This window comes from Microcebus murinus, chromosome 19, assembly GCF_040939455.1.
Source record: "Microcebus murinus isolate Inina chromosome 19, M.murinus_Inina_mat1.0, whole genome shotgun sequence".
NCBI lineage: Eukaryota > Metazoa > Chordata > Mammalia > Primates > Cheirogaleidae > Microcebus > Microcebus murinus.
Window position 1 is genome coordinate 24,103,312 of NC_134122.1, and position 22,388 is coordinate 24,125,699.

At 43.3% G+C, this 22,388-nt stretch overlaps 1 protein-coding gene across 1 annotated transcript in view; it reads left to right on the forward strand.

Moving 5' to 3' along the window:
• The window catches only part of SDK1 (sidekick cell adhesion molecule 1), a 905,178-nt gene that overhangs the window by 649,684 nt on the left and 233,106 nt on the right, over positions 1-22,388 (forward strand). Inside the window, exons 6-11 of the mRNA XM_020281544.2 lie at positions 2,255-2,366; positions 3,034-3,224; positions 12,065-12,148; positions 15,823-16,017; positions 18,825-18,941; positions 20,405-20,572. Coding sequence (XP_020137133.2) covers positions 2,255-2,366; positions 3,034-3,224; positions 12,065-12,148; positions 15,823-16,017; positions 18,825-18,941; positions 20,405-20,572 — 867 coding nt within the window. The remainder of the gene's footprint in view (positions 1-2,254; positions 2,367-3,033; positions 3,225-12,064; positions 12,149-15,822; positions 16,018-18,824; positions 18,942-20,404; positions 20,573-22,388) is intronic.

Here is a 22,388-nt window from a genome sequence, read left to right on the forward strand (position 1 = left end):
GGGCTTCTCTGGACCCTGCACAATCTCTTGGGATCAGCCTGGAGCCGAGGCTCACCGGCCTGGGGAGGAGGAGCCTCAGTGGCACGAGGACTGTCCTCCCCAGATATCCCCCCCACCTCCAGTGCTGAGCATGGGCTTCCTTTCTGCCACCGTGGCTGAGCAGTGATTAATGCCAAATTAGCACCTTGCTCAGTGACCTTTCAGCATTTGCTGCTGCTCTCCTTCACTTCTCATAACTATTTGCAAATATTAGCTTCTCAGGTCGTTTCTCCTCATCAGCGACTTTCACAGATGACAGGCAGGTCGTTAATCTGATTGGCATTCAGTTTATGTCCTTTGCCCCATCATGAATGTGTCTGTACTCTGGCATCTCCTCAGAAATCTGATAACCAGCCCAACAATCTCTACAATATTATAAAGGGAGAGTGTCGGCAGGAAGGTGTGCAGGGAGCCCTGGAAGGCTGCTGACTTCAGAGCCAGCGCATTTGGGGAAAGTGAGGGCTGCCTCTCAGCTCTCCAGGGGACCGGAGGAGAAGTGAGAATCAGCCTCCCATCGTGTAATCAATGTATAGGATTTAAAAAATTAAGTTGTTGGCACTGCCTGCATCAAGGTTTTCTTTCCCCCCTTTTTAAATTCACATGCATCTTTAATACAAAAATCACATAGTGCTTAGGCAGTGAAAGGCAGAAGACGGAGCTGCTAGAAATCGATGTTGATGAGAGGCCAATCCTTTCTTTCCTGTTGTTCTCTCAATGGCCCCGACCCCACTGCCAGCCAGGCAGGCTAGAACCTTTCCTGTACCCGAGTTCCCTCCACTGCTCACAGTGGCACAGGTCTCTTCAGCATGAAGTACAGATGAAGCGTTTTGCATTTGCTGTTGTTTAAATTTATTTTTATTTCCAATCTCTTACAGCTCCACCCTTTATTGAAATCTCTATTCTAGAAATGTTTGATCACTCTTCATTTTTCCTAAATAAACAGTAGTAAAGTGTACTGTGGGTAGCTTAATTTTGATGTTACATGTATTTTGGAGAAAAGTAGCAAAAATATGTCATATTTTTCCCCTTGTCACCAGAAGTGTGAGCTAAATTATTTATAGTTTGATACTCAAGAAAGAGGGATAGATTCAGGATATTTACTTTTCAGAAAAGAAAAAGGATTGAAACTGCAGTCATGGAATGGAAGATTTTGTTAACTGAATGTGTTTGCTCTCGGGAATCACATTTGGGCCCGAGTAAGAAAGCCAGCCACTTTCTAATGATACCTGTGCCTAGCAGAGTGCCTGACATATGAAATATTTGTGGAATGGAGCAAATTTGAAAATAGTGGTAGACTAAGGAACTCAATAAGCAAAGTCTTAAATCAATAAAAAAAAATAAAGCCAGTGAGCATTTTGAAAAATGCTCAACAGCTGAAAGCCCCTTAGCCACACGATGTACCAAGCAGTAACATAATACTCTCAGTTACTGTGCGTTCTAGTACAGCCTGTGGATTCTCACAGAGGAGACTGGCTGTGCTCAGACCCTGCTCATATGGTGTGATGAAGGCCAGTGGCAGTGACCACACCCCAAAGTTCCTCATAGGAAGTTCAGGTAGGGTCATAAGATTCTGGGTTTCCTACCGATGCAGCTTGACTATTTCCTTTATTTGTCATGTTCCAATCATCCCGTCTTCTACACAGTAGTCCCCTTATCTATGGTTTCACTTTCTGAGGTTTCAGTTACACATGGTCACATGGTCTGGAAGTAGATATGCACCATACAATAAGGTATTTTGAGAGAGACAGAGAGAGGAAGAGACCACATTCACATATCTTTTATCATACTATGTTATAATTGTTCTATTTTATTGCCAGTAATTGTTAATTTCTTACTGTGCCTAATTTATAAATTAAACTTGATCATAAATATGTTTGTATAGGGAAACTCGTAGCACAGATGCTCCTCAGCTTGTGATGGGGCTGCATTCCGATAAATCTATCTTAAGTTGAAAATAGCACAAGTTGAAAACACACTATCATAACCCCATCATAAGCTGAGGATCATCCTAAATGTATATTGCTTTTGCACCATCATAAAGTTGAAAAAATTGTAGACTGAACCATCATAAGTTGGAGACATCTTGTGTATATAGGGATTGGTACTATCTTTGGTTTTAGGTATCTACTGGGGATCTTGGAAAATACCAGCTCAGATGAGGAGGTACTACTGTACTTAAAAGAGTTGCATGACGATTTTTGTTTTTTCTGCCCAGTAGATATTGGAGCACCTGAAACCATGGCTCCAACGATTGTGGTTCCCCCAGGCAACAGGAGTGTGGTAGCTGGGTCCAGTGAGATCACCTTGGAATGCATAGCCAGTGCCAGGTATGAGTCACATTCCTTGTGTGGGAATACTAATAAATAGTACCTGTGAAAAGACAATGACAGAAAAAGACAATGGCACATGTGGTTCAACCTTCTAGCAACAGTGGTCTTGTTGGTCCAGCTGGCTGTGAACAGGATGCCTGGCAAGACAGGGAACTGGGTGTGATAGCTTCCCCAAGGCTTCCGCTGAGACAGGGCCATGCTTTCCGTGTAGCCATGGGCAGTGGTGGGCAGCCTGGGAGGGGAGAGGAGTTGAGGCCACCGAGTAGCAGAGGGAAGAGTCCATTACTCCTTTCTTCTGTGGCCCTGGGTATTCTCTGCCTAGTTAGTGGCTACTCCAGAAACACACCTTTCATATAACTGTGTCCCCTAGTAGTATTTATTTTAAACATTCTTTTCCTGAGCAAATGGAATCATTAGCACTGATGGTCCATTGCTACTGCAATTAGCTATCCTTGCTCAATAGCCCTTGAGCAGAATGTATCGTTGATGCGTGCTGTAAGGGAGTAGAGTTCTATCTGGATTGATTTTTAAATGTCCATTGCTCACCTCGCCATGGTTCCTGGTAGAATTAGCTGTGTCAAGCCTGTGCTGAATGCCTGAAGTTATTATTATTGCCATCTACGTGGCTCACAATTACTGTCACCAGTGCCCTTTGTTCTCACAGGCCCGTGGAGGAGCTGAGTGTGAGCTGGAAGAGAAACGGGGTGAGAATCACCAGCGGCCTGCACAGCTTCGGGAGACGCCTCACCATTAGCAACCCGACGTCCGCAGACACTGGGGCTTACGTCTGCGAGGCGGTGTTGAGAGGGAGCGCCTTTGAGCCAGCTCGAGCGAGAGCCTTTCTTTCCATCATAGGTAACGCTCAAACTAGCAAGTGCTGTTGTCAGCATCCTCAGATAGCGTCCCCACCCTGACACTTCCATGGAAACCAAATAGTAACCCCTCTATTGTACCAGCTTTCTTTTTAACTCAGCAAAAGAGATGAGGTGGAGTTTATCTTCCACATTCACCCTATTCTTCTTTTCCAAGAATATAAATCCATTAATTCCAAAGTGTTGCTGTTCTGAATGCTTCCAGCCATAAAGCTTGGGAAATAGAGTGGTAAAATTCTTGTTGTACGTATCACCTTCTGATGCTAGCTCCCGTGCTTCACTGGAACTCTCCTTGGCTATTACAATCAGTGGTCAGAAAGTATTCTATTATTGTTTTTATTTTTTTGATACAGAAGAAAATTTAAAACTGTTGAATGTTACCTTTTGTTAAACTAAAAAGTGTGAGCAGAGATACTTCCTAAACATGAGCAAAATATTATTCCTGAATCAAGAGAAAGAGGAGATTAAATTAAGTATATATGAGTTGCCGAGCTCTAAGTGCTGGAAAATATCAGTGTTTAGGAAGTGTGCATCGCTCAGTGGCTAAAGAAATCCTAAATTTATTATCGGATTATGATAAGATTACATTAAGTTGTAAGGCAAGTGCCTTTATTTTTCTCAGTTTTCTGGCTACCATCATATGTTTATTCTTCCTAAGTGGCTATGATTACTATTGTAGTACCTGTCTTCCTAGACGGGTCAGGTAGACACTGCCGATAAGAGAGTGCCTTAGTGGCTGACTCCAGGAAGGAGAATCTCTACTTTGTCTCTCCTCTTTGGGAACGGAGGAACTGAGACTATGAAAGATCAAAGAAGAAGAAAACTTTCAGAAAGCAATTATTCCTTAAGTAATATATTTTGCAGTTTGCCACTTTGCAAAATAAGAAAAAACTAAAAGCTTGTATTTTCCTATGAAATTGCCAGGAGAATCAAGGAATACTGTATAAAAGGTGTAGTTTGCTTGATCATGTCATATTCCTATAAATTATTAGGAAAATGGCTTTGTGCTCCGAATATGACTGCTAAATACAATGTAGTGCACACCTGTCAGTCCCTCTGAAAGAAGCGTAAGAGCAGTAAAAGTATCAGAGAAAGCAGGCTTCAAGTCACAAATCATTGTGGATTCTACACTAGGGATCTGAGCCTGCTCTTTTGCTGCCTTTCTCATCTGTGCTTTCGCTATAGATGTAAATATCACATCCCATTCTCTGCAAAGACTTTTTCATCAAGGTTGATCTATAGCTATATAAGCACAGCACATTATAGATTGAACCAAAATTAAAATTTGTGAAGTGTAAATCTCTAGTAGACAAGACTATATTGTGTTAAAATATTTTAGGGTAATTTAAACAAGAGAAGAAATTTATCTCCCTATAAACTAGAATGTTTGTTTCAATCATAATTCCTTTTTAAAATATTTAAATCTATCATATGAACTTTGGTTTTGCATTTATATCTGAATTCCAAAGCAGATTGTTTTTGAGTTCTCTGGAGTTGGCATCTCTCTGTGTTCTGACTTTTAAAGGTGCATGAACATACTTCCCTTCTTTATGGTGTTGATTTAAATCCCCTTTATTCATAAGACTTTGCTATGATTTTGTGGTTGGATCTTACTGGAAAAGCCCTGAAGAGAGTGCCTTTGTCAATTCAGAGGGATTTTGTGAGATTATAAGCCTACGCCTAGCTGCCACAGAGGGATCCTCAGGCATGCTACCAGTTTCCCAGGGCTGTCACCAGTGGACCTGTCATAGAGCTGTTGACATGAGCATGCAGATGAAAGAAAGCAGAAACAAATGGGCTCCCAGTTACTTTCATTTCATACTGATGAGACAAGACAGACCAGTTATGGCTGCTTACCCCACCTGTTGCCTTCCCTGCTGTGTTGCTTAATTTCTGTGCTTTAGACAGGAGCACGGAGTTCTGGGCCAGGCAGCGTCATACCTGCTGAGAGGCCTTGTGGCCGCCCACTGAACGACCAGCCCCTCCACACACTGCACACAACCTCCTATTTCCCCAGGGCACACACAGCCCGACACACTCACATCACTGCTCTGTGCCCAGCATGTCCCTTACCTCCTCTGCCCGGTGTGGCTTCCAACCGCAAGTGCCTCTGTTTCCCTCCTGGTTGTATTCCTGGGTGCTGGACCCTGCTTTGCCCACTGTGGCAAGCTGGAGTTGCTGGGGAGTGACACGCTAGGAGCAGCCTCAGCCAGCATCCGATAGGAGCTGGTGGGCAAGTACCCAGGCCCCCCGCTCCTGAAGGGGGCGTGTTTGTTCTTGGCTGGCTTCCAGAGCGTCCCCTGGGCCGAAGCTCCTATTGGAATCCAGCCCTGCCTCAGGGCCTGCTTCTGGGAGGACCAACCCAAGCCATCTGCTCAGGCCTGTGTGTGGGATGAGTGCCCCTTGCCCTTGATGCCACCACCCTCTCAAACGTCACCTCTGCCGTGACTCTCTTGGGCATCTCACCAGGGAGAAGACTGACTCTCTCTCTCTGCTGTGCCCTCGAAGCATCTGGTACACACGGGGTGGGGGGGGGGGCGTTGCCTGATGTGTAATTATGTGGGCTTTGAGGACAGAACCGGGTCCAGATCCTCACTGCACCATTCACTGACTTGAACAAGTGTCTGCCTCTGTTGGCCTCAATTTCCACATTCATAGAATGGAAAGGAAGCACTGAAGTAGTGGCTTTGTTTGCCATTGGCATGACTCTGTTATAACACATGCAGCATCTTAGACTCAGTGAGAGGCAGCATATATACTTCTCCTTCAGTCAGCATTTTCTCCTCATCTCACACAAAGCAGAGCCATTCACGTGGTTGCCCTACTCCCATAATTGTGCACATCTTAGCACCCAGGTCTTTTGCGCCTGCTCAAAAACTTGGGAGAGTGAGAATAACTATTATAGAGAGCTATCTCTGTATGTCTCAAATCTATTCTGATTTTTTATATACAAATCACTCAGGAATTTGAAGACCTTAACTATTATTAATATCTATTATCAAGATAATAAGTTACTTGTAGCATCTTTCAGCTGATACCAATATCACAATTGAGAAGTTATTTTGTAGCTATACTGTAGAGTTGTCTAGAGATGAAACTGAGCCCCTTTTAAATGTTCACATCTCAACATAAAATCCATTCCATCCTTCCCTCCCTTCTTTTCTCCCTCCCTCACTTTCTTCCCTCTTTCCTTCCTTCCCTCCTTGTTTCTTCCTTCCTTTCCTCCACTTATTATAAAAACATGTATTGAGTTTCACATCCCAGACTCCATGCTGGGTGTTGGGGGCAATGGAGTGAAGAGACAGCCCTGGTCCCAGCCATGGAGAGTTCTTGTGTGGAAGACAGTCCCTTCAAAGGCTGTCCAATACAGCCCAATGAGTGCTCAGGTAGGGGGAAGCTCAGGGGCACTGGGCAGTATGGGGGCAGAGGCTGTCTTGGCACATGGCAGACCCCCTGCCCAGGGGCAGAGTGAAGGACTCCCACTAACAACCCCGGCAAACATAGTCCCCTACTTGTGGAGCTGTGCAGAGAGTACCTGCCTTGTAAATCAGTCACATTGGCTTAAAACAAACTTAAGATGTCTTTTTTAAAAATAGATTTCACATATGACCTGTATGAGAAGCACCCAAGTTATTTATCGATGTTAATCCAAACTATAGAACTTTTCTGTATGGCAGTTTATTACTGAATGAAGTTCAGAAAATGCAGGTATTATATTAGAATAGAACTGCTTCCAAAATAAGAGGTAAATCTGAGTGAGCCAGAGACCGAGTGATGTTTGCATGGCTTGCTTCTGAGTGCAGCATGCAGGCCAGCTCTCAGTGCTCTGAGACAGGGCAGGAATTCGTCTTGAGGGTTAGGGGCCAGGCTCTTCTGTATACCCTTCTCCATCCCACCCGTTCTTCCAGGCTCTCTTGCCCTCTTCTGTCTTCTCTGCCCCTTTACCAGTCATTTATGGAACTCATAGTGTATGTAAGGCACTGAGTGCAATGTTGGCATGAGTGAAAGATGGAGAAGGAGGATTTGCAAAGAAGAATTAGACATATTTCCTCCCCTAAAGGAGTTTAAGCTATTTTAAGATCTTTGGTAGTCTCTATCTATCTTCCAGTAGATAGTTTTTAAGTGTCTTCTCTGCAATTATGATAGGTTCTAGACATGCAGAGATGGGCTGGGCACAGTGGCTTATGCCTGTAATTCCAGCACTTTGGTAGGCCAAGGTGGGAGGATTGCTTGAAACCAGGAGTTCAAGACCAGCCTGGGCAACATAGCAAGACTCCCATCTCTATAAAAAAAATTTTTTTTTAATTAGCTGGATGTGGTGGCACGTAACTGTGGTCCCAGCTACTTGGGAGGCTGAGGTGGGAGGATTGTTTGACCTCAGGAGTTGGAGGCTGCACTGAGCTATGATTGTACCACTGTACTCCAGCCTGAATGACAGTAAGACCCTGTCTCAAAAAAAAAAAAAAAATACAGAGGTAACTAAGACAACATTGTTCTCTGAAGAAACCTACAGTGTGTGGGGGAGATAGATATATAGGCACATCACATGGATATGGGTCGCCAGTGTCAGAAGGGTACAGGGGGAGATGGAGCCTGCCCGGGGAAGTCAGGGAACCTTTGCAGAAGAAAGGAGGCTTGAACTGCATTTTGAAGGTTGAGTCCAAATTTGCCAATAAGATAAAGTTGAGAAAGACATTCCTTGCAGAGGGAATAGATGAGTATGTTACTTTTTTATTGCTGTTATGACAACTGACCACAAATTTAACAGTTTAATACAAATGTATTGTTTCCTGGGCCTGTGGGTCAGACATCTGGGTGAGTTAGCCTGTCTCTTTGTTCCAGGTCTCACAGGCTGCAGATGTCCACTGGCCTGGCTCCTACCTGAAAGCTCTGGTGGGATTCCACTGCCAGGCTTCCTTGCTTGTTGGCAGAGTTCAGTTCACGTGGCTGTGGGACTGGCTGCTGGCCAGGGGTCATCTCAGTCTCTGGAGGCCACAACATCCCTGGCTCATGGCCACCTTCGCCTCCACCTGGCAGTGAGCCAAGTCCTTCTCGCATTGTAACCTCCCTACTCTCCCTTCTGCCTTGTTGCTCCCGCATCCAGCTGGAGAAAGTTCACTGTGTTTAAGGGCTCCTGTGATTAGACTGCCCCCACCCCAGCTAATCCAGAAAAATCTCCGTATTACAGAGTCAGAGGCCAGACTCATATCTGCAGAGTCCTTCTTGCCGCATGACAGAGAATATTCACAGGCTCCTGGGATTTGGGTGTGGATGTCTTTGGGGACCATTGGGCCCACCATCCTGGACAAAGGCCCACAGTGGACAGTGGGGGCCGAGGGCACACCATGCGATTTGCTGAGAGGGGCATTCTGGAGGGGAAGGGAGTATAGAGCAGGGAGCATTTTTGGGTCTTGCAGCGATCCCCACTGAGGACAAGCCCTGCAACTCAGAAGCCAAAACCAGCCTCGAGGACAGGAAAGCGTGACGCATTCTTGGTGTATGTGTGCCATCTCCACTGCCTCCATCAGGCCAGAACCTGCACTCCATCACACTAAAATTTTGGAGAGTGGGACAATTTGATAGAGGTCCTTGGCTTGGGGGCTGCCAAACCTCCAGAATTGGGAGCTTGTGCCTAATTCTGGAGGCTGCTGTCATGGGCTTGGGGCCGAGTGGAAGGCAGACAGCCTGTGCTGGCCTTCTCTTAACACCCCGATCTCGCACAGGGCACGAGAATTTCTCCTGATGTCTTCATGTCATTTCACAAGAGATAGAGGTATTCATTTCAACCTCCAGTCTTATTGGCTGCAGTTGTGATCAATTTATAAAAGTCCAGGGTGGGTCTGTATTGGCAGTGCACCCTTTCTAGAATGAGTTGTTACCAATTAACTCACCATTTTGCCCTTTGAAGATTAAGTGTTTGGAACAGTCTATGCACGGGACAGCTAATTCACAGTGGATTTCCCATCCACTGAGATTCATCCAAGATGAGTTACACTTTGCTAATATAAAATCCATATATATATATATAAACGGTCAGCACCCGCAGGACCAGCCTGCCTTCCCCGAGGTACTGACTATGGATGCTGTCTGGAAGCATCCATAGTTAACTCACAGGCTTCTCATAGTGGACAGGCCCAGTATCTCCTGCTCGTTTTCCTTATAGCAGACCCTGTGGGGAAAAGTAGCTGGGGATGGGAGGGAAATCTTCTGAGCACTTGCTGAGTTGAGATAATGTGAAGGGGAAGCACTGAGAGAAATGGCATCTGTGCAAGGTGGGGAGGAGCTGAAATGATGGCCGGGAGCTGTGTGGGCCTGCGAGGCCTCTGGGGCCTGTGTAGCACCACACCCACGCTGCTTGCTTGGCTATCCAGAATGCCTCTTCTGGAACATGGCACGAGCATCAACAGTGAACGAATGGGCCGCGCCCATGCCATTCTCCACCTTCCTAGTACTGACTGATTAAAGTCCCCAGGTGTGGGCTTCTGCAAGCATTGGCTGCCCTTCCAGGCCTGGCCCAGGGCCAAGGTGCTGTGGAGTCGATGGAGTAGGGTGAGTTTGCCTACCCCGTGGTGTGGTGTGTGCCAAGCCCACACAGTAACTGGTGGGATCAAGGGAGGCCCACACTCAGAGAGGAGTGGCCTTGGCAAGGCCTAGAGGTCCCTAATGCACATGCCAGCCCCAGAGCCATGCACTTGGTAAGTTCGAGTCAGATGGGGTCACAGTGTGAAGTGCCCTCACCTCTAAATCCTTGAGTCACTTCCTGGACTTGAGGGAAGCCACAGGGCATTGTGCCAGACAGCATCCATAGTCAGTACCTCGGGGAAGGCAGGCTGGTCCTGCGGGTGCTGACCGTTTATATATATATATATATATATATATATGGATTTTATATTATCAAAGTGTAACTCATCTTGGATGAATCTCAGAGGAATCATGTTGAGTGAAAAAAAAAAAACAATTGCAAAGGTCACATACTCTCTAATCCCATTTGCATAACATTCTTACATTGTTGAATGACAAACGTATAGAAATAGAAAACAGATTAGAGGTTGCCAGTGGTTAGGGATGGAGGCTGTGGGGTATGTATAGAAGAGCCCCATCCTTATGGTGATGAGCATTCTGTGTCTTGACGTGGTGGACACATGAGCCACACGCGATAGTGTTGCATATGAACCTTACATGCGTATTCTCTCTCTCACACACGCTTGATTGCACTTGAACAGAGCTGGGAGATCTGGATAAGACAGGTGGATTGTATCCGTATCAGCATCCTGGCTGAGACATGTGCTAAGTTTGGCAAAATGTTGCCATTAGGGGGAAACTGAGTAAAGGATGCGTGGGAGCTTTCAGTGTTATTTCTTACAGCTGCATGTGACTCTAAGCTATCTAAGAATAAAATGTTTAGCTAAGAAAAGGAAAATTGTAATTAATCATAGCAAATGTTGATGCTTAACACATTTTTTTCCTTTTCCCCTCACATCCTTTTAATCAGAGCATGACTGTAGATATTGACTCAGCATTCACTGATGAATACGGGTCAGGACCCACGCAAAAGGGCTTTGACAGGATGCAGCTTCTGTATAGTTAGAATATAAATAATGCTGCCTTCATTACTATTGATTAAGGAAATGTGGCTGAATAGGGAATAGATGAGTGTGCAGTGAAGACCATCTCGAAAAAGGTAGACATTAAATCTTTGAAGGGTTTCTTTAGGCCTGGTCTATACACATGAAAAACTAAGTAAGATTCTGCTTCCATCTAGTGAATTTGCAGCCATCTCTCAGCCCGAGTGGATAATTCAGGCAGATTGTTTCTGCTTGAGTGGTCCAGGTAATTGCAGAATTGATACCTAACTTTGCCTCCATTCAGAAACCTTCAGTTTTTTCTCTTTAATCATGTCTTTGAAATGCTAAGTTTTCATTTTTCTTTTCCCTCTTTTAGGTTCTGCCTTGTTTTAAAGATATAGTCAATGTAAGAGGCATGCCAAGCCATATTATCCACATTCAACACAATTACAATGAAAATAAACCACTCTGGAAGACAGTTCCCAGAAATTAATTATCATGCAGAAAGTGAATGCAACAGCTTTTTGTTATCATGATAATGAAATCACTACCACCTTAATACTCTGCAAACTTTGCCATGCCTCTGCTGAATTTTTGCTGAATAAACTGAGAAAAATATTGCAATTTATTCTCCAAGGAAATTCATTGTTTAATATAACCATTATTTTTTTGTTGTTGAATAGGGGAATGGAGTATATAGAGATATATAAGTGGTTAAGAGTTTCCTTTGCTACTAAAGATAGTTTCCTTTGCTATTATTTTGCTTTCCATTGAAGTATTAAATCTGTATTTTGGAGAAGAACTGCTATGACTTTAAAAAATATGTTAATAGGTTGCACTGTTCCTTGATACAGGCTGGTGCCTGGTGCCTTGCTACCGCACTTTATTTGACATGCTTCATGAGTTGGTGTTTAGTTTAGATACTGAAGCAAACTAGCCTATAAAATACTGTGCTGTAAATATAAACCTTTATGAACCTCTTGGGATAGTCCTTCTAAAATGTGAATTAAGATATTTCATGATTCAAGCTCATAAACTGAAAAGTAACCATCACCCTGAGTAGTAATTTGCCTTCTGAAACCTTAGAATATAAATTGCCTTTGGCCTCTGCTCGCTGAATTCTAGTTTGTATGTATGATGGTAACTAATGATGAAATTTTAAAAAATAGTTTTAAAAGGAGCTCAAACTCTTTTAAGCTATATGGTCTCTGACACATCCTTCTTTTGCTTAGGGGCTATTTTTTTTTCTTGTTTAAAGAGCCACCATATTTCACTGCTGAACCCGAGAGTCGGATTCTAGTTGAAGTGGAAGAAACTGTGGACATCGTATGTCGAGCCATGGGTGAGTGTGGAGAGGCTGTTGGACAAGGAGCTGTGACGTGGAGGAATGAAAACTACCTTTTTCCAAGGCAAAATTTTCATTGTTCTAGGGAGACATTGAGTGTGATGGTTAAGGACAGAGTTTGGAGTGGAGTAGAACTCAGTTACTGGGTGTGTGACCTTGGGGACGGTGTTTGACTTTGCTGAGCTTTGCCTTCTCATCTGTAAAACAGGGATAATAATACTTATCCAAGGGACCAAAAAGGAAGGCTTCACCCTGTCTTTCCCAAGCAGTGACAGAGGGAGTATAGTCATGTCCTGTTGACTGCCCTTGAGAGGCTCTGATTCCATAAGAGCATGACCCTCCAAGACTTGGGGCAGAAAAGTCATTCCCATCCATGGGGTGAATGGGACTGGTGACCAGATTTGCTCTGAAGGAGAACAGATTGTTTTGTATTTTTTGAACAGCAAGTTTTCCTTTTTCTTTTCTTTTCTTTCTTCTTTTTTTTTTTTTTGTTTAGCCTTTTCAGCTTTGGATCAACTTTTCCTTCGCTATTTAGGTAATTCCACCCCTCATCCCCCATGCCTTGATTACTGTCATCATTTTATGCCTGCAGCACAGGTAATTACCCCACACCCCCAGGAGAGGCAGGGTTTGCAAGGCAATTTCATTCACAAAACCTGTGTGTGTTGTCTGGCAACTGTCAAGAAATGAAAAGGACCTTTTCTTTTTATTTCTACCTGTCCATCTTAAGGATGGGTATTTTCTCCAACCCCCTAAGAACGTGGAGGGTAAGGATTACTACCAATCTTGTAAATCTTCAAAACAGCTCCATAAGAGAGATATTATCTCATTGTACACATATGAAAACCAAACCTTAGAAAGCAAAGTTAAGTAACTTGCTCAAGACACAGAGCCACAAAGATGAAACGTGACATTTCTCTTGTAAAATCAGTGCACAGTGTCTGACATATAGGAGTTTTCCATTAAATACCTGGTAAGTAACTTACCTAGGGTCATATGGTGATGGAGACAGGTTCCAAAACCAAATCTGTCAGCCACCAAAGCCTGTGCTCTTGCCAGGACACCTGACTTTCCCCCAAGATCTGAGGCCCTGTGATGCAGACAAAATACCCTTGATCTGCAGATATGACCATAAGGATGGCATTTTTCATTTCTAAAAGTGAGTGGGATGCTACTCCTTATAGTACTGACAGCAAAGCCTGAGATGGAGACCCTTCCTCTGCCCACTGTGCTTGTGTGGCTCCTGCCTCTGCCCACAGGATTTGTTCCATTAGCAGTTCTGTTCTCAGCTCCCAGTCAGCACACAATAGCTGCTGCCTGCAGACCTGCCCTGTGTCTGTTCTTCTCTGTTCTAGCTCTACTGATACAGCTGCAGGGAGGGGTAGAGACAGGTGGGAGAAGAGCAATATGCATTTCAAATGGAAATATTTCTTTTACTGTGGCTGCATTGTTCTTTTTCTTGTATAAGTGCCAGCTTCTTAAGGCCAAAGACTGTGAATGTAAAGCTATAAAATATTTAGAGTGCTTATACTTTAGAAACCAGAGTATACAGTACTGTGGGGGATACGATTTCTGTTTATGACATTAAATTTCCCCAAAATAGAAACAGGCCTAGTTCCCTATGTACTAACAATTATTTTTCAATAAATGACAATCTTAAACTCTCCCTTTGACAAGAGAATACTCTTTTTTTTTTTTTGCCTGATTTTTACATAGTAGACTGCTTGTTAAGTATAGATGTATAAATATATGGAACAGGTCTTTCAACATTGCATTGCCGTTGTATAATTTACTCCTTTCCTTTAATTTTGACAATGAAGCTATAGCAGCATGTGAAGTGGTTATTCTTTATGAAAGCTACATCATGTAACTGCTAGTATAAGATTTTACATGAATTGGTTTTGCTTTTACCTTCAAATGGTTTTTTTTTTAATTTCCTGATTTAATGAAAAGTGACAGGAAACATAATTAAGGCAAAGAACAGAATCTGAGAATACATTATCTTGAAATATTCTATGACATTAACTTTATTTATTAAAGTAGACATCTTACACCTACTTACATAGCATCTTAAATCAGGGGATTTGGGTGTGCTTTCCACAGAATTGTATCAAGCTGTGTTTTTTATTTAAGTCCACTTTATATTCAGGAAAACTGAGGTACAGAACCACCTGAGATCTAGAACTAGGTCTAGATATCTCCTCACTTCTCCCATGGGCTCACAATAGTCATCCGTGTACCCACCATATTTCTGGACTTTGTGATCTTGTGTGCTTCAGTCTAGTTCTATATCAGTCCTCTCTGTTCTTCCCAGTTTACCCTTCCTGGGTGGGCTGGGCCCTGCTTGACTTCAGGAGGGCCAGGGAGAAGTCCTTGGGAAGCAGTCATCCACTGTTGCTAGCCACCCAGAGAAGCCACCAAGAGAAGGGGCCTCGTGTTTCCTCAGTCAGGGCTTGTCCCATACACAAGGCCAGCAGGGAAACAGTGTGGCAGCATTCATTCACCAGCACCTGGACTACAGGACTGACCACAGCCATGAGGGGACAAGCAACAAAGGTCCTCATGCTCTCAGGCCGAGGATAGTCCCTTCATTTGCAACTCAGCTTCTTCCCTTGTGAGCTTGTCTTTTGCCCACTGTGTACACCCCTCCCAGACTCAACCCACAGCCTGATTCAGGGTGGGGCTGGCTAGACCGTGTGCAGCTCCAGCCTCACTAACCAGAGGCTTTGTTTCCTGCTGTGACACTGTGGAGATGAGGAAGGGGCAGCGAGGAGTGGTACTGTGCATTTCATCTCGGTCTGACCCTCCTGTCCCCCGGTCTAACTCCTCACCATGTTCTCAGCTCACTTCACTCTTGGGGTATGAGAACAGAGCCAACCTGCAGTCCCTTCTCCTCACCTTTCCAAACATACTCGCCTCTGTCTCAGGGACCAAGCCACTTTTCCTATGTGCACAATGTAATACTTCTGTGTCTCCTTGACCTTTACCAAATGCATCTCCTGTGCTTGTTGCTTAACCTAATAAATCACTCCTCTGATACAGTACAATTCTGTTAAGGTCAGTGATATCCAACTCCTCCAACAGAGTGTGTTTTAAAGTTGGCACTCCTTTTATTGTTGTTAGGTGAAGTCATGAGTAGCAACACTGTCCATTGAGTGCTCACGGCCAGCTGTAAGAGTTCTAGCCATATGTGCACATCTAATCTTCACAGCCTTTTGGAGTCATAAGTGTTTCCTTACTTGTATGTGAGGCAGCAGAGACAATGACAGGTAAAGTACCCGGACCGAGGTGACCTGGGTTTTGACCTGCATCCTGCTGCTGGCCGTGGTAACCCTGTGCCTGTGCCTTCCCGCGCTCTGCTCGGGTCCTGCAGATCAGGAGAGGCCATCGTCTCCATCTGAATCTTGGCGTCACTTTGTTCCCCAACAAGATCACAAACCCGTGTGGGCTCAGAGTAGAGCCTGGAAGGACGCACAGCCCCGGTATTTGAACGCCTCTCTATCGATTTCTTCAGATAAGATTAGCAAAAAGCTCTTTATAGGGTGTTTGAAAGGAATGATAGATGAGAAAAGGCCTATTAAAATATTGCCATTTTAGCCTTTAAAGCATCACCTTAGTCCTCATGGAAAGAATTACTTTTTAAAAATGACATTTATTTCCATCCTACACAGGGGTCCCTCTTCCCACCCTCCAGTGGTACAAAGATGCTGTCTCCATCAGCAAGCTCCAGAACCCCCGATACAAAGTGCTCTCCAGTGGAGGCCTGCGCATCCAGAAGCTGCATCCAGAGGACTCCGGAATCTTCCAGTGCTTTGCCAGCAATGAAGGAGGGGAGGTCCAGACCCACACCTACCTGGATGTAACCAGTGAGTACTGCCTGTCTGCAAAGCCAGACTCGGGACTGGGTCTTCAGGCCACAGCTTCCCAAACCTTGCCTCTTGAGACATACACAAAAAATGGTGGTATCCGTTCCTCCCCCTGAGATAAATGGGCAGGATGATGTGGCCAGAGGTGGCCAGACAGGAGAGCCACACCACAGGCATGTCTTAGCCCACTTGTGGGTCCCATAGAGAAGCTCTGCTAAAACCCATGAGTAGTGAAGATGCCTGGCTGTTCCCCGATCCCTTGAGCACTCGCTGTCCTTATGAGAACCTTGCTTCCTCCTGCACCAAGCCCTCCTCTTTCTTGAGGAGAAGTAGAAAAAAAATACCCCATTTTCCTGGGTGGAAATGGAAGGGCTTTTGAATGAATAGTTTACTCCTAATCTTTTTCTTTTGATCTTTTTTGCTATTTTTATATTCATTCTCTATTTTAGTTTTATTGAACAATTATAGTTCTTTTGTGAGTTTCTTTTATTATCCCATTAACAGAAATACCTTGGCACTCTGTCTTTGAAAAATAAAATAAAAGTAAAGGCTTTCATTGTATCTGTGGGTTTTCTTTCTAATCTTCCATAGTTGTATAATATTGTTCTAAAATGAAGTGGAATTTAGTGATTACGGAATTATACCTTTCATGTTTGCCCTTTTGGAAGCAAAATGCTGATATCCTCAGGTGTGAGAGCTATTTGAGAAAGCAAATCAATGCCATTGTGCGCATGGCTGTTGGCTTTTACAGCCAGGGCTTGTGAAGAGACTGACAAACTATTTAAAGATCCATACATGTGTTTTCATAAACTAGGGGCCACTTCCTTGAATCTTACCCAGTAGTCAAGTTTGTGCTCCAGTTTGGAGCATAGGGACCAAATATTGTTTCAAGCAGTAGAAATAATATCAGGTCCTTACATGAGAAACTGAGTTTTGAGCACTTATAATTATTTAAAGCCTGTCTTTCAGTAGTGGGCCAGGATGTTCTGGGCAGGGATCAGTAGGCTTTTTCTGCAAAGGGCCTGACAGTAAAAATTTTAGGCTTTGAAGGACATGGTCTCTGCCATTAACTACTCAAATTTGCTATAGCAGCATGAAAAAGCAGCCACAGACAGTTCTAAGTGAATGGGAGTGGCTGTGTTCCAATAAAACTTCATTTACAAAAATAGGCAACAGGCTGGATTTGGCCCACAGGCTGTAGTTTCCAACCCCCATTCCAGTGAGAGACCTGGGCATCGGGAAGGAAGGTGACCCAGAGCACGTCTCATTGCCTCTCTCAACCTCCGTTTCCCCATCTGTTGAAATAGAACCAATCCAGCCCAGTGTATAGGTGCTCCTCAGGTCAGATTGGAAATTTAAATGCAGGTGCTGCTTAATCTGGTTACCATGGCAATTGTTGAGTGAACAAATAAATAAATGATTATGATAATGCTAAGTTATCTCTTCTGTAAGTACAGAGTTTTACAAAATGATTTTTTCATCAAATTAAAATACCTTTAAAAGATAAAACAAAATAAAATACCTTTAATGAAAGGAAAATATGTGTTAAGAAAATCAATGTTTGTTCATTCATTTAGCAAATGGTCCTTGAGCATCTGTGTCGAGCACAGTGGGTTAGGCTCTGGGGGTACAGCTATGAGGAAGGTAGGTGAGGCTCCCATGCTTCCAGGACAGGGGGTCCTGGAGGGGGGAGAAGGACAGCAGGGCCCAGTGTCTTCCATCTGCCAGGGTGCTGTGGTGAGCGGCACAGTGAGCAGGAGTCTCCCTGCACAGAGAGGAGCTCTCTGGGGTGAGACCTGAAGGCAAGAAGGAGCCAGTTGAGTGAAATCTTGGAGACAGGCATATCACAGGGTGGGGGACACACTAGGCATGTGCAGATAAAGGGAGGCAGGTGGGAAAAAGCCTGATAAGGAGCCTGACAATGAGCAAGATGGCCTGGGGGGAGGGGCCCTTGGTGGGGGATAAGCAGGGTTGGGGGCCTGGGGGCTTCAGGAGCTCTGAGCGGGCCAAGGGCAGGGCATGAAGTCCTTTGTAGCCTTCAAGGGGCACCCCAAAGGTTGGGTGTCGCATGGACCGTGAGGCAAGCGCAGTGGCATGGAGACCAGTTAGGAGGCTCTGCGTCCTCCTGGTAAGATCTGGGACTCGAGTGGTCTTGGGTGAGGGGGAGGCTTCAGCATGTGCCCTGGAGGTGGAGTCGCTAGGACTTGCTGTGGTTCTCAGGGATAACGTAGAGGCAGTGGTTGAGCCCTGGGCTTCTTGAGTCCTGTCCACAGATTTGGGACACAAAGATCACCATGAACAGGGGCACTGACCCTTGGGGCTCACAGCACCTCCCAGAAATTGGTCTTTATTGAAGTCTTTGAAATCAGATTATTTTAACTTTCAGAGCAGATCCTAGAAAATGTGAAAGTATCATCTTGTGGATGACATTTTACATTCAAAAATTAGCTTTTTTTCCCCTTTTATGCAAAGAACAAAAGCAGTTTGTTTGGTTTATTTAAATAAATGTGTCTCCTGTTTTAACATCCATTTAAAACTGTCCTTCCTGGGCCCCTACACTTCCTACTTGTGTATCCATTATATTAGGAGACTATATTTTCTCTTTAGGTTATAAACAAAGATAGGTAATTCCTGGGAGACGAATAATGGAGGGTTATAGTCGCTCCTGAAAGGTTTTCATTTTTTATTGCTGCAGTTTTCTCTGTGATTGGCTCTATAAAGCCCATATGGAATACTCCACCGGGCTGGCGTGAGCATCTCTGAGGGACGATGTACTGATCATTTCATTGTTTAACTCCTCTACCCAGATATAGCTCCAGTGTTCACCCAGCGTCCTGGGGACACCACAGTTACTGACGGGATGACAGCCATTCTGAGGTGTGAGGTGTCTGGGGCTCCCAAACCTGCCATCACATGGAAGAGAGGTAGGTGGCTTCCGTTCTCCGAAACAGCGTGGCCAATGCGGAAAGTGAACCCATTGGGCCAATGGTTGTGTTTATTATTCTCACTCTTGTTTATTTATCCCTTCATTTACTCACTCAGTAAAGATTAAATAACCATTCATTGAATGGTTATTTGCAAGATGCCAAGGGTGCAAGGATAAATAGGACAGAAAAGACCCTTGCCTTCCGGAAAAGGAAACAGAAAGTAAAAAAAGAAAAAGAATCGTGTATGCCACTCTCTTTGACCTAAGTAAGCTCTTTATAGAGTGCCTTATGCCTATTTTAGGGTTTCTTAAAATGTTCTTTCTTTTTCTTTTTCTTTTTTTTTTTTTTTTGAGACAGAGTCTTGCTCTGTTGCCCAGGCTGGAGTACAGTGGTACAATAATAGCCCACTGCAACCTCAAACTGCTAGACTCAAGTGATCCTCCTCCTTAGCCTCCCAAGTAGCTGGGACTGCAAGCATGTGCTACTATGCCTGGATAATTCTTTGATTTTTTTATTTTTGTGGAGGCAGAGTCTTGCTCTGTTGCCCAGGCTAGTCTCAAACCCCTACCCTCAAGTGATCCTCATGCCTTGGCCTCCCAAAATGCTGGGATTACATGTGCTAGCCACCACACCCGGACCTAAAATGTTAAGTATTGGATGTGAAGTAATGCTGCTAGGACTCAGTTTTCCAATGTGTGAAATAAAGAAATTCTTCCTTAGAATCATGTCCTTTTTTATATAAGAAAGAAATATACTTCTAGCACAGCATTGTTTCATGCCCTCTCCAGTTTGATGAGTAAAGCTTAGCTCCATCTGTGTTTTCGATCCCTGTGAAGAGTGACATCAACATCACAGGCTGCCTTTGCAGTTCTCACAGCCCTTTCACAAGTGTCACCGATTGAGCAGTGACACGTCCACTCTTATCTTCTCTGTGCTGAATTGTGTTGATTCACATGGATTAACCAATCCAGTACTTGGCGGACTATATTTATATCTTTTCCATGCTACCAGAAAACTGAATGGTGGCTTCTCAAGTCCCAAAGGGTACAACTCAGCACATTCAGACACAACTTATATACATAAAGATCTGAGAAACTACAGATCAATAAGAATAGGTTTTTCTTTTATACATTTTCTTCTTTCTCTTTCCTGATTTCGAATGTAATAACTTTATATAGAAAATTTTCAAATGCATATAAATATAAAGAAAAATGAAAGCCAATCACCCAAAGGTAGCAATCACATACCTGGATCAAATTTTGTTTAACCAAATCTCTCTATTGAACAATTAAGGTGTTCTTGGTTTATGTTATTCTAAACAATGCTAAAATAAACTACTTTAGTTATTTGTGTGCATAAAATGTTTAATCTGTAAGTTATTTTCTTGGTTATGGCTCTGAACGTTATCTTCCTTTCTTTCAATTGTTGTGGCTCTATCATCCCTGTTTACTGTTCTCCAGAAAACCACATTTTGGCCAGTGGCTCTGTCCAGATTCCTAGGTTCATGCTTCTTGAATCTGGAGGTCTTCAGATAAGCCCCGTCTTCATCCAGGACGCTGGCAACTATACCTGCTACGCAGCTAACTCAGAGGGATCCCTGAACGCCACGGCAACACTGATCGTGTGGAGTAAGGACCATGGTCTATGTGAACCTTCTATTAATCATGGTTTAATCATCATGTCATCTTGCTCAGGGGATGTCAGTATGCCCTTGGACTTTCTAATTTAATCAAAAGAGAATGATTATTTTTACAACTTATTTATAGAAATCTGTTGAGCAATTAATTTTTCAGTTTCTAAAAGAATAATTAGAAAATGTATTCAAAGATTTAATGGGGACGTTTCAGGAGAGATAAAAGATTGACTTTTTAAAGTCATTAGAGTAGGGATATTATACCAAACTAGCTCAAATAACAAAATTGATGTATTGGTTAATTTTATAGGCATTTTATAAGAAAACTGAATTACAAATTAAAATCCCAAAGAATGTATATTTTTCTATACTATTATTCTGATAAACTAAAACACTTCTAGTATATTAACAATGAGTGCTTCTTATGTATCAGGGAGTAAACTAAAAAAAAAATCTTTATTGTTTCTCTAGCTTTTGCCATTCTTATTTTACCGATAATGCAGGTTTCTGAAGTGCAGAATAGATTTTTCTCTGAAACATAAGAATTGGAACACTTAATCCCCCGCCCTTTTTAGCTTCAATTGCCAATATGCTTTTTCCTCTCTGCTTCATCCAAATCTGTATTACTAAAAACACGTCTGTTCAAAAAAGCAAAAGAATGCTCACTAACAGACTTTCATGAAGCTATCTGTATGAGCAAAGAAAGTTTTAACTTGCTTGAGTGAATAATTCATTAAAATGCCATTCTTAAAAATAACTAAATCATTGTTCTTTATTTCATATTTGTTTAGCGTTCTCTATCATGTAGTATATCCACTTTGTAAATGACTCTAATTTATTAGGTGTTCTAAAAATATCATGAATTGAAAAGAAATTAATCCAAATTCCCACTATATTGTCAAGCACTAAAAAAGAAGTTTTGTTCCATTTGAGTCAGCCACTTATGATTCATCATTTATCCCTAAACATTAACCGTACCTTTAAAAGCTTACGAAAAAGTAATATCTGAATCTCTGTAGATCACTCTCCAGAAAATGTTGTGGATCTGCAAAGATTCAAAGTCATAACAACACTAGAATGCCTGGTATAACACCGTGGTGGCTTACAGAACATTTCCTTACTTTACCTACTTTTCTCTGTACAGCCATTAGTGATGTTAACATCCCCTTTCACAGACGAGAAAACCAAGACCCAGAGATGTTTTTCTGGATGCACCATTAACAGCAGGTCTTGAATTTAGCCTTGTGACTCCCAAGCTCCGGGCTCTGTTCTTGGCACCAGAGCAGCATCTCCCTCAGGGCTGTGTGTGATGCAGGACACATGGCTCCAGCTGCCTCAGGTCCACGCAGAGCCATCTATTCTCATTCCTGAAAACTGGGAGTAGTGATATAACAGCTCTCACAAGATTGTTGTGAGGATTAAATAAAACAATATAAACGAAAACACTTGGCAAAGTCACAAACTGCTATGCAAGCATTAGACATTACTAGAATGAGGATTAACTTGAATCTAGATTAATTAGAATCTAGATTTTAAGCAAGTGCATAGAACCTAATAAATATTTGCATATGATCTGCCATGCTCATTGTCTTCTGGAGTGTTTGAGGTTAAAGAGGACTTAGGGGGGCCAGTTGGGTTGACTGACTTTGCTGCAATGTGGAAAGGCTTGTTTTCAATGCTCTGGACGTTTCTGAGCACTTCCATTTGCACTTGTTCTGCCAAGATAAGAGAAAACCTGGAGGATTTGATGTTAGATGACCAATTCATTATCCTCCTGAGGGCAGAAACTCTCACACCCATCCTTCATCTGA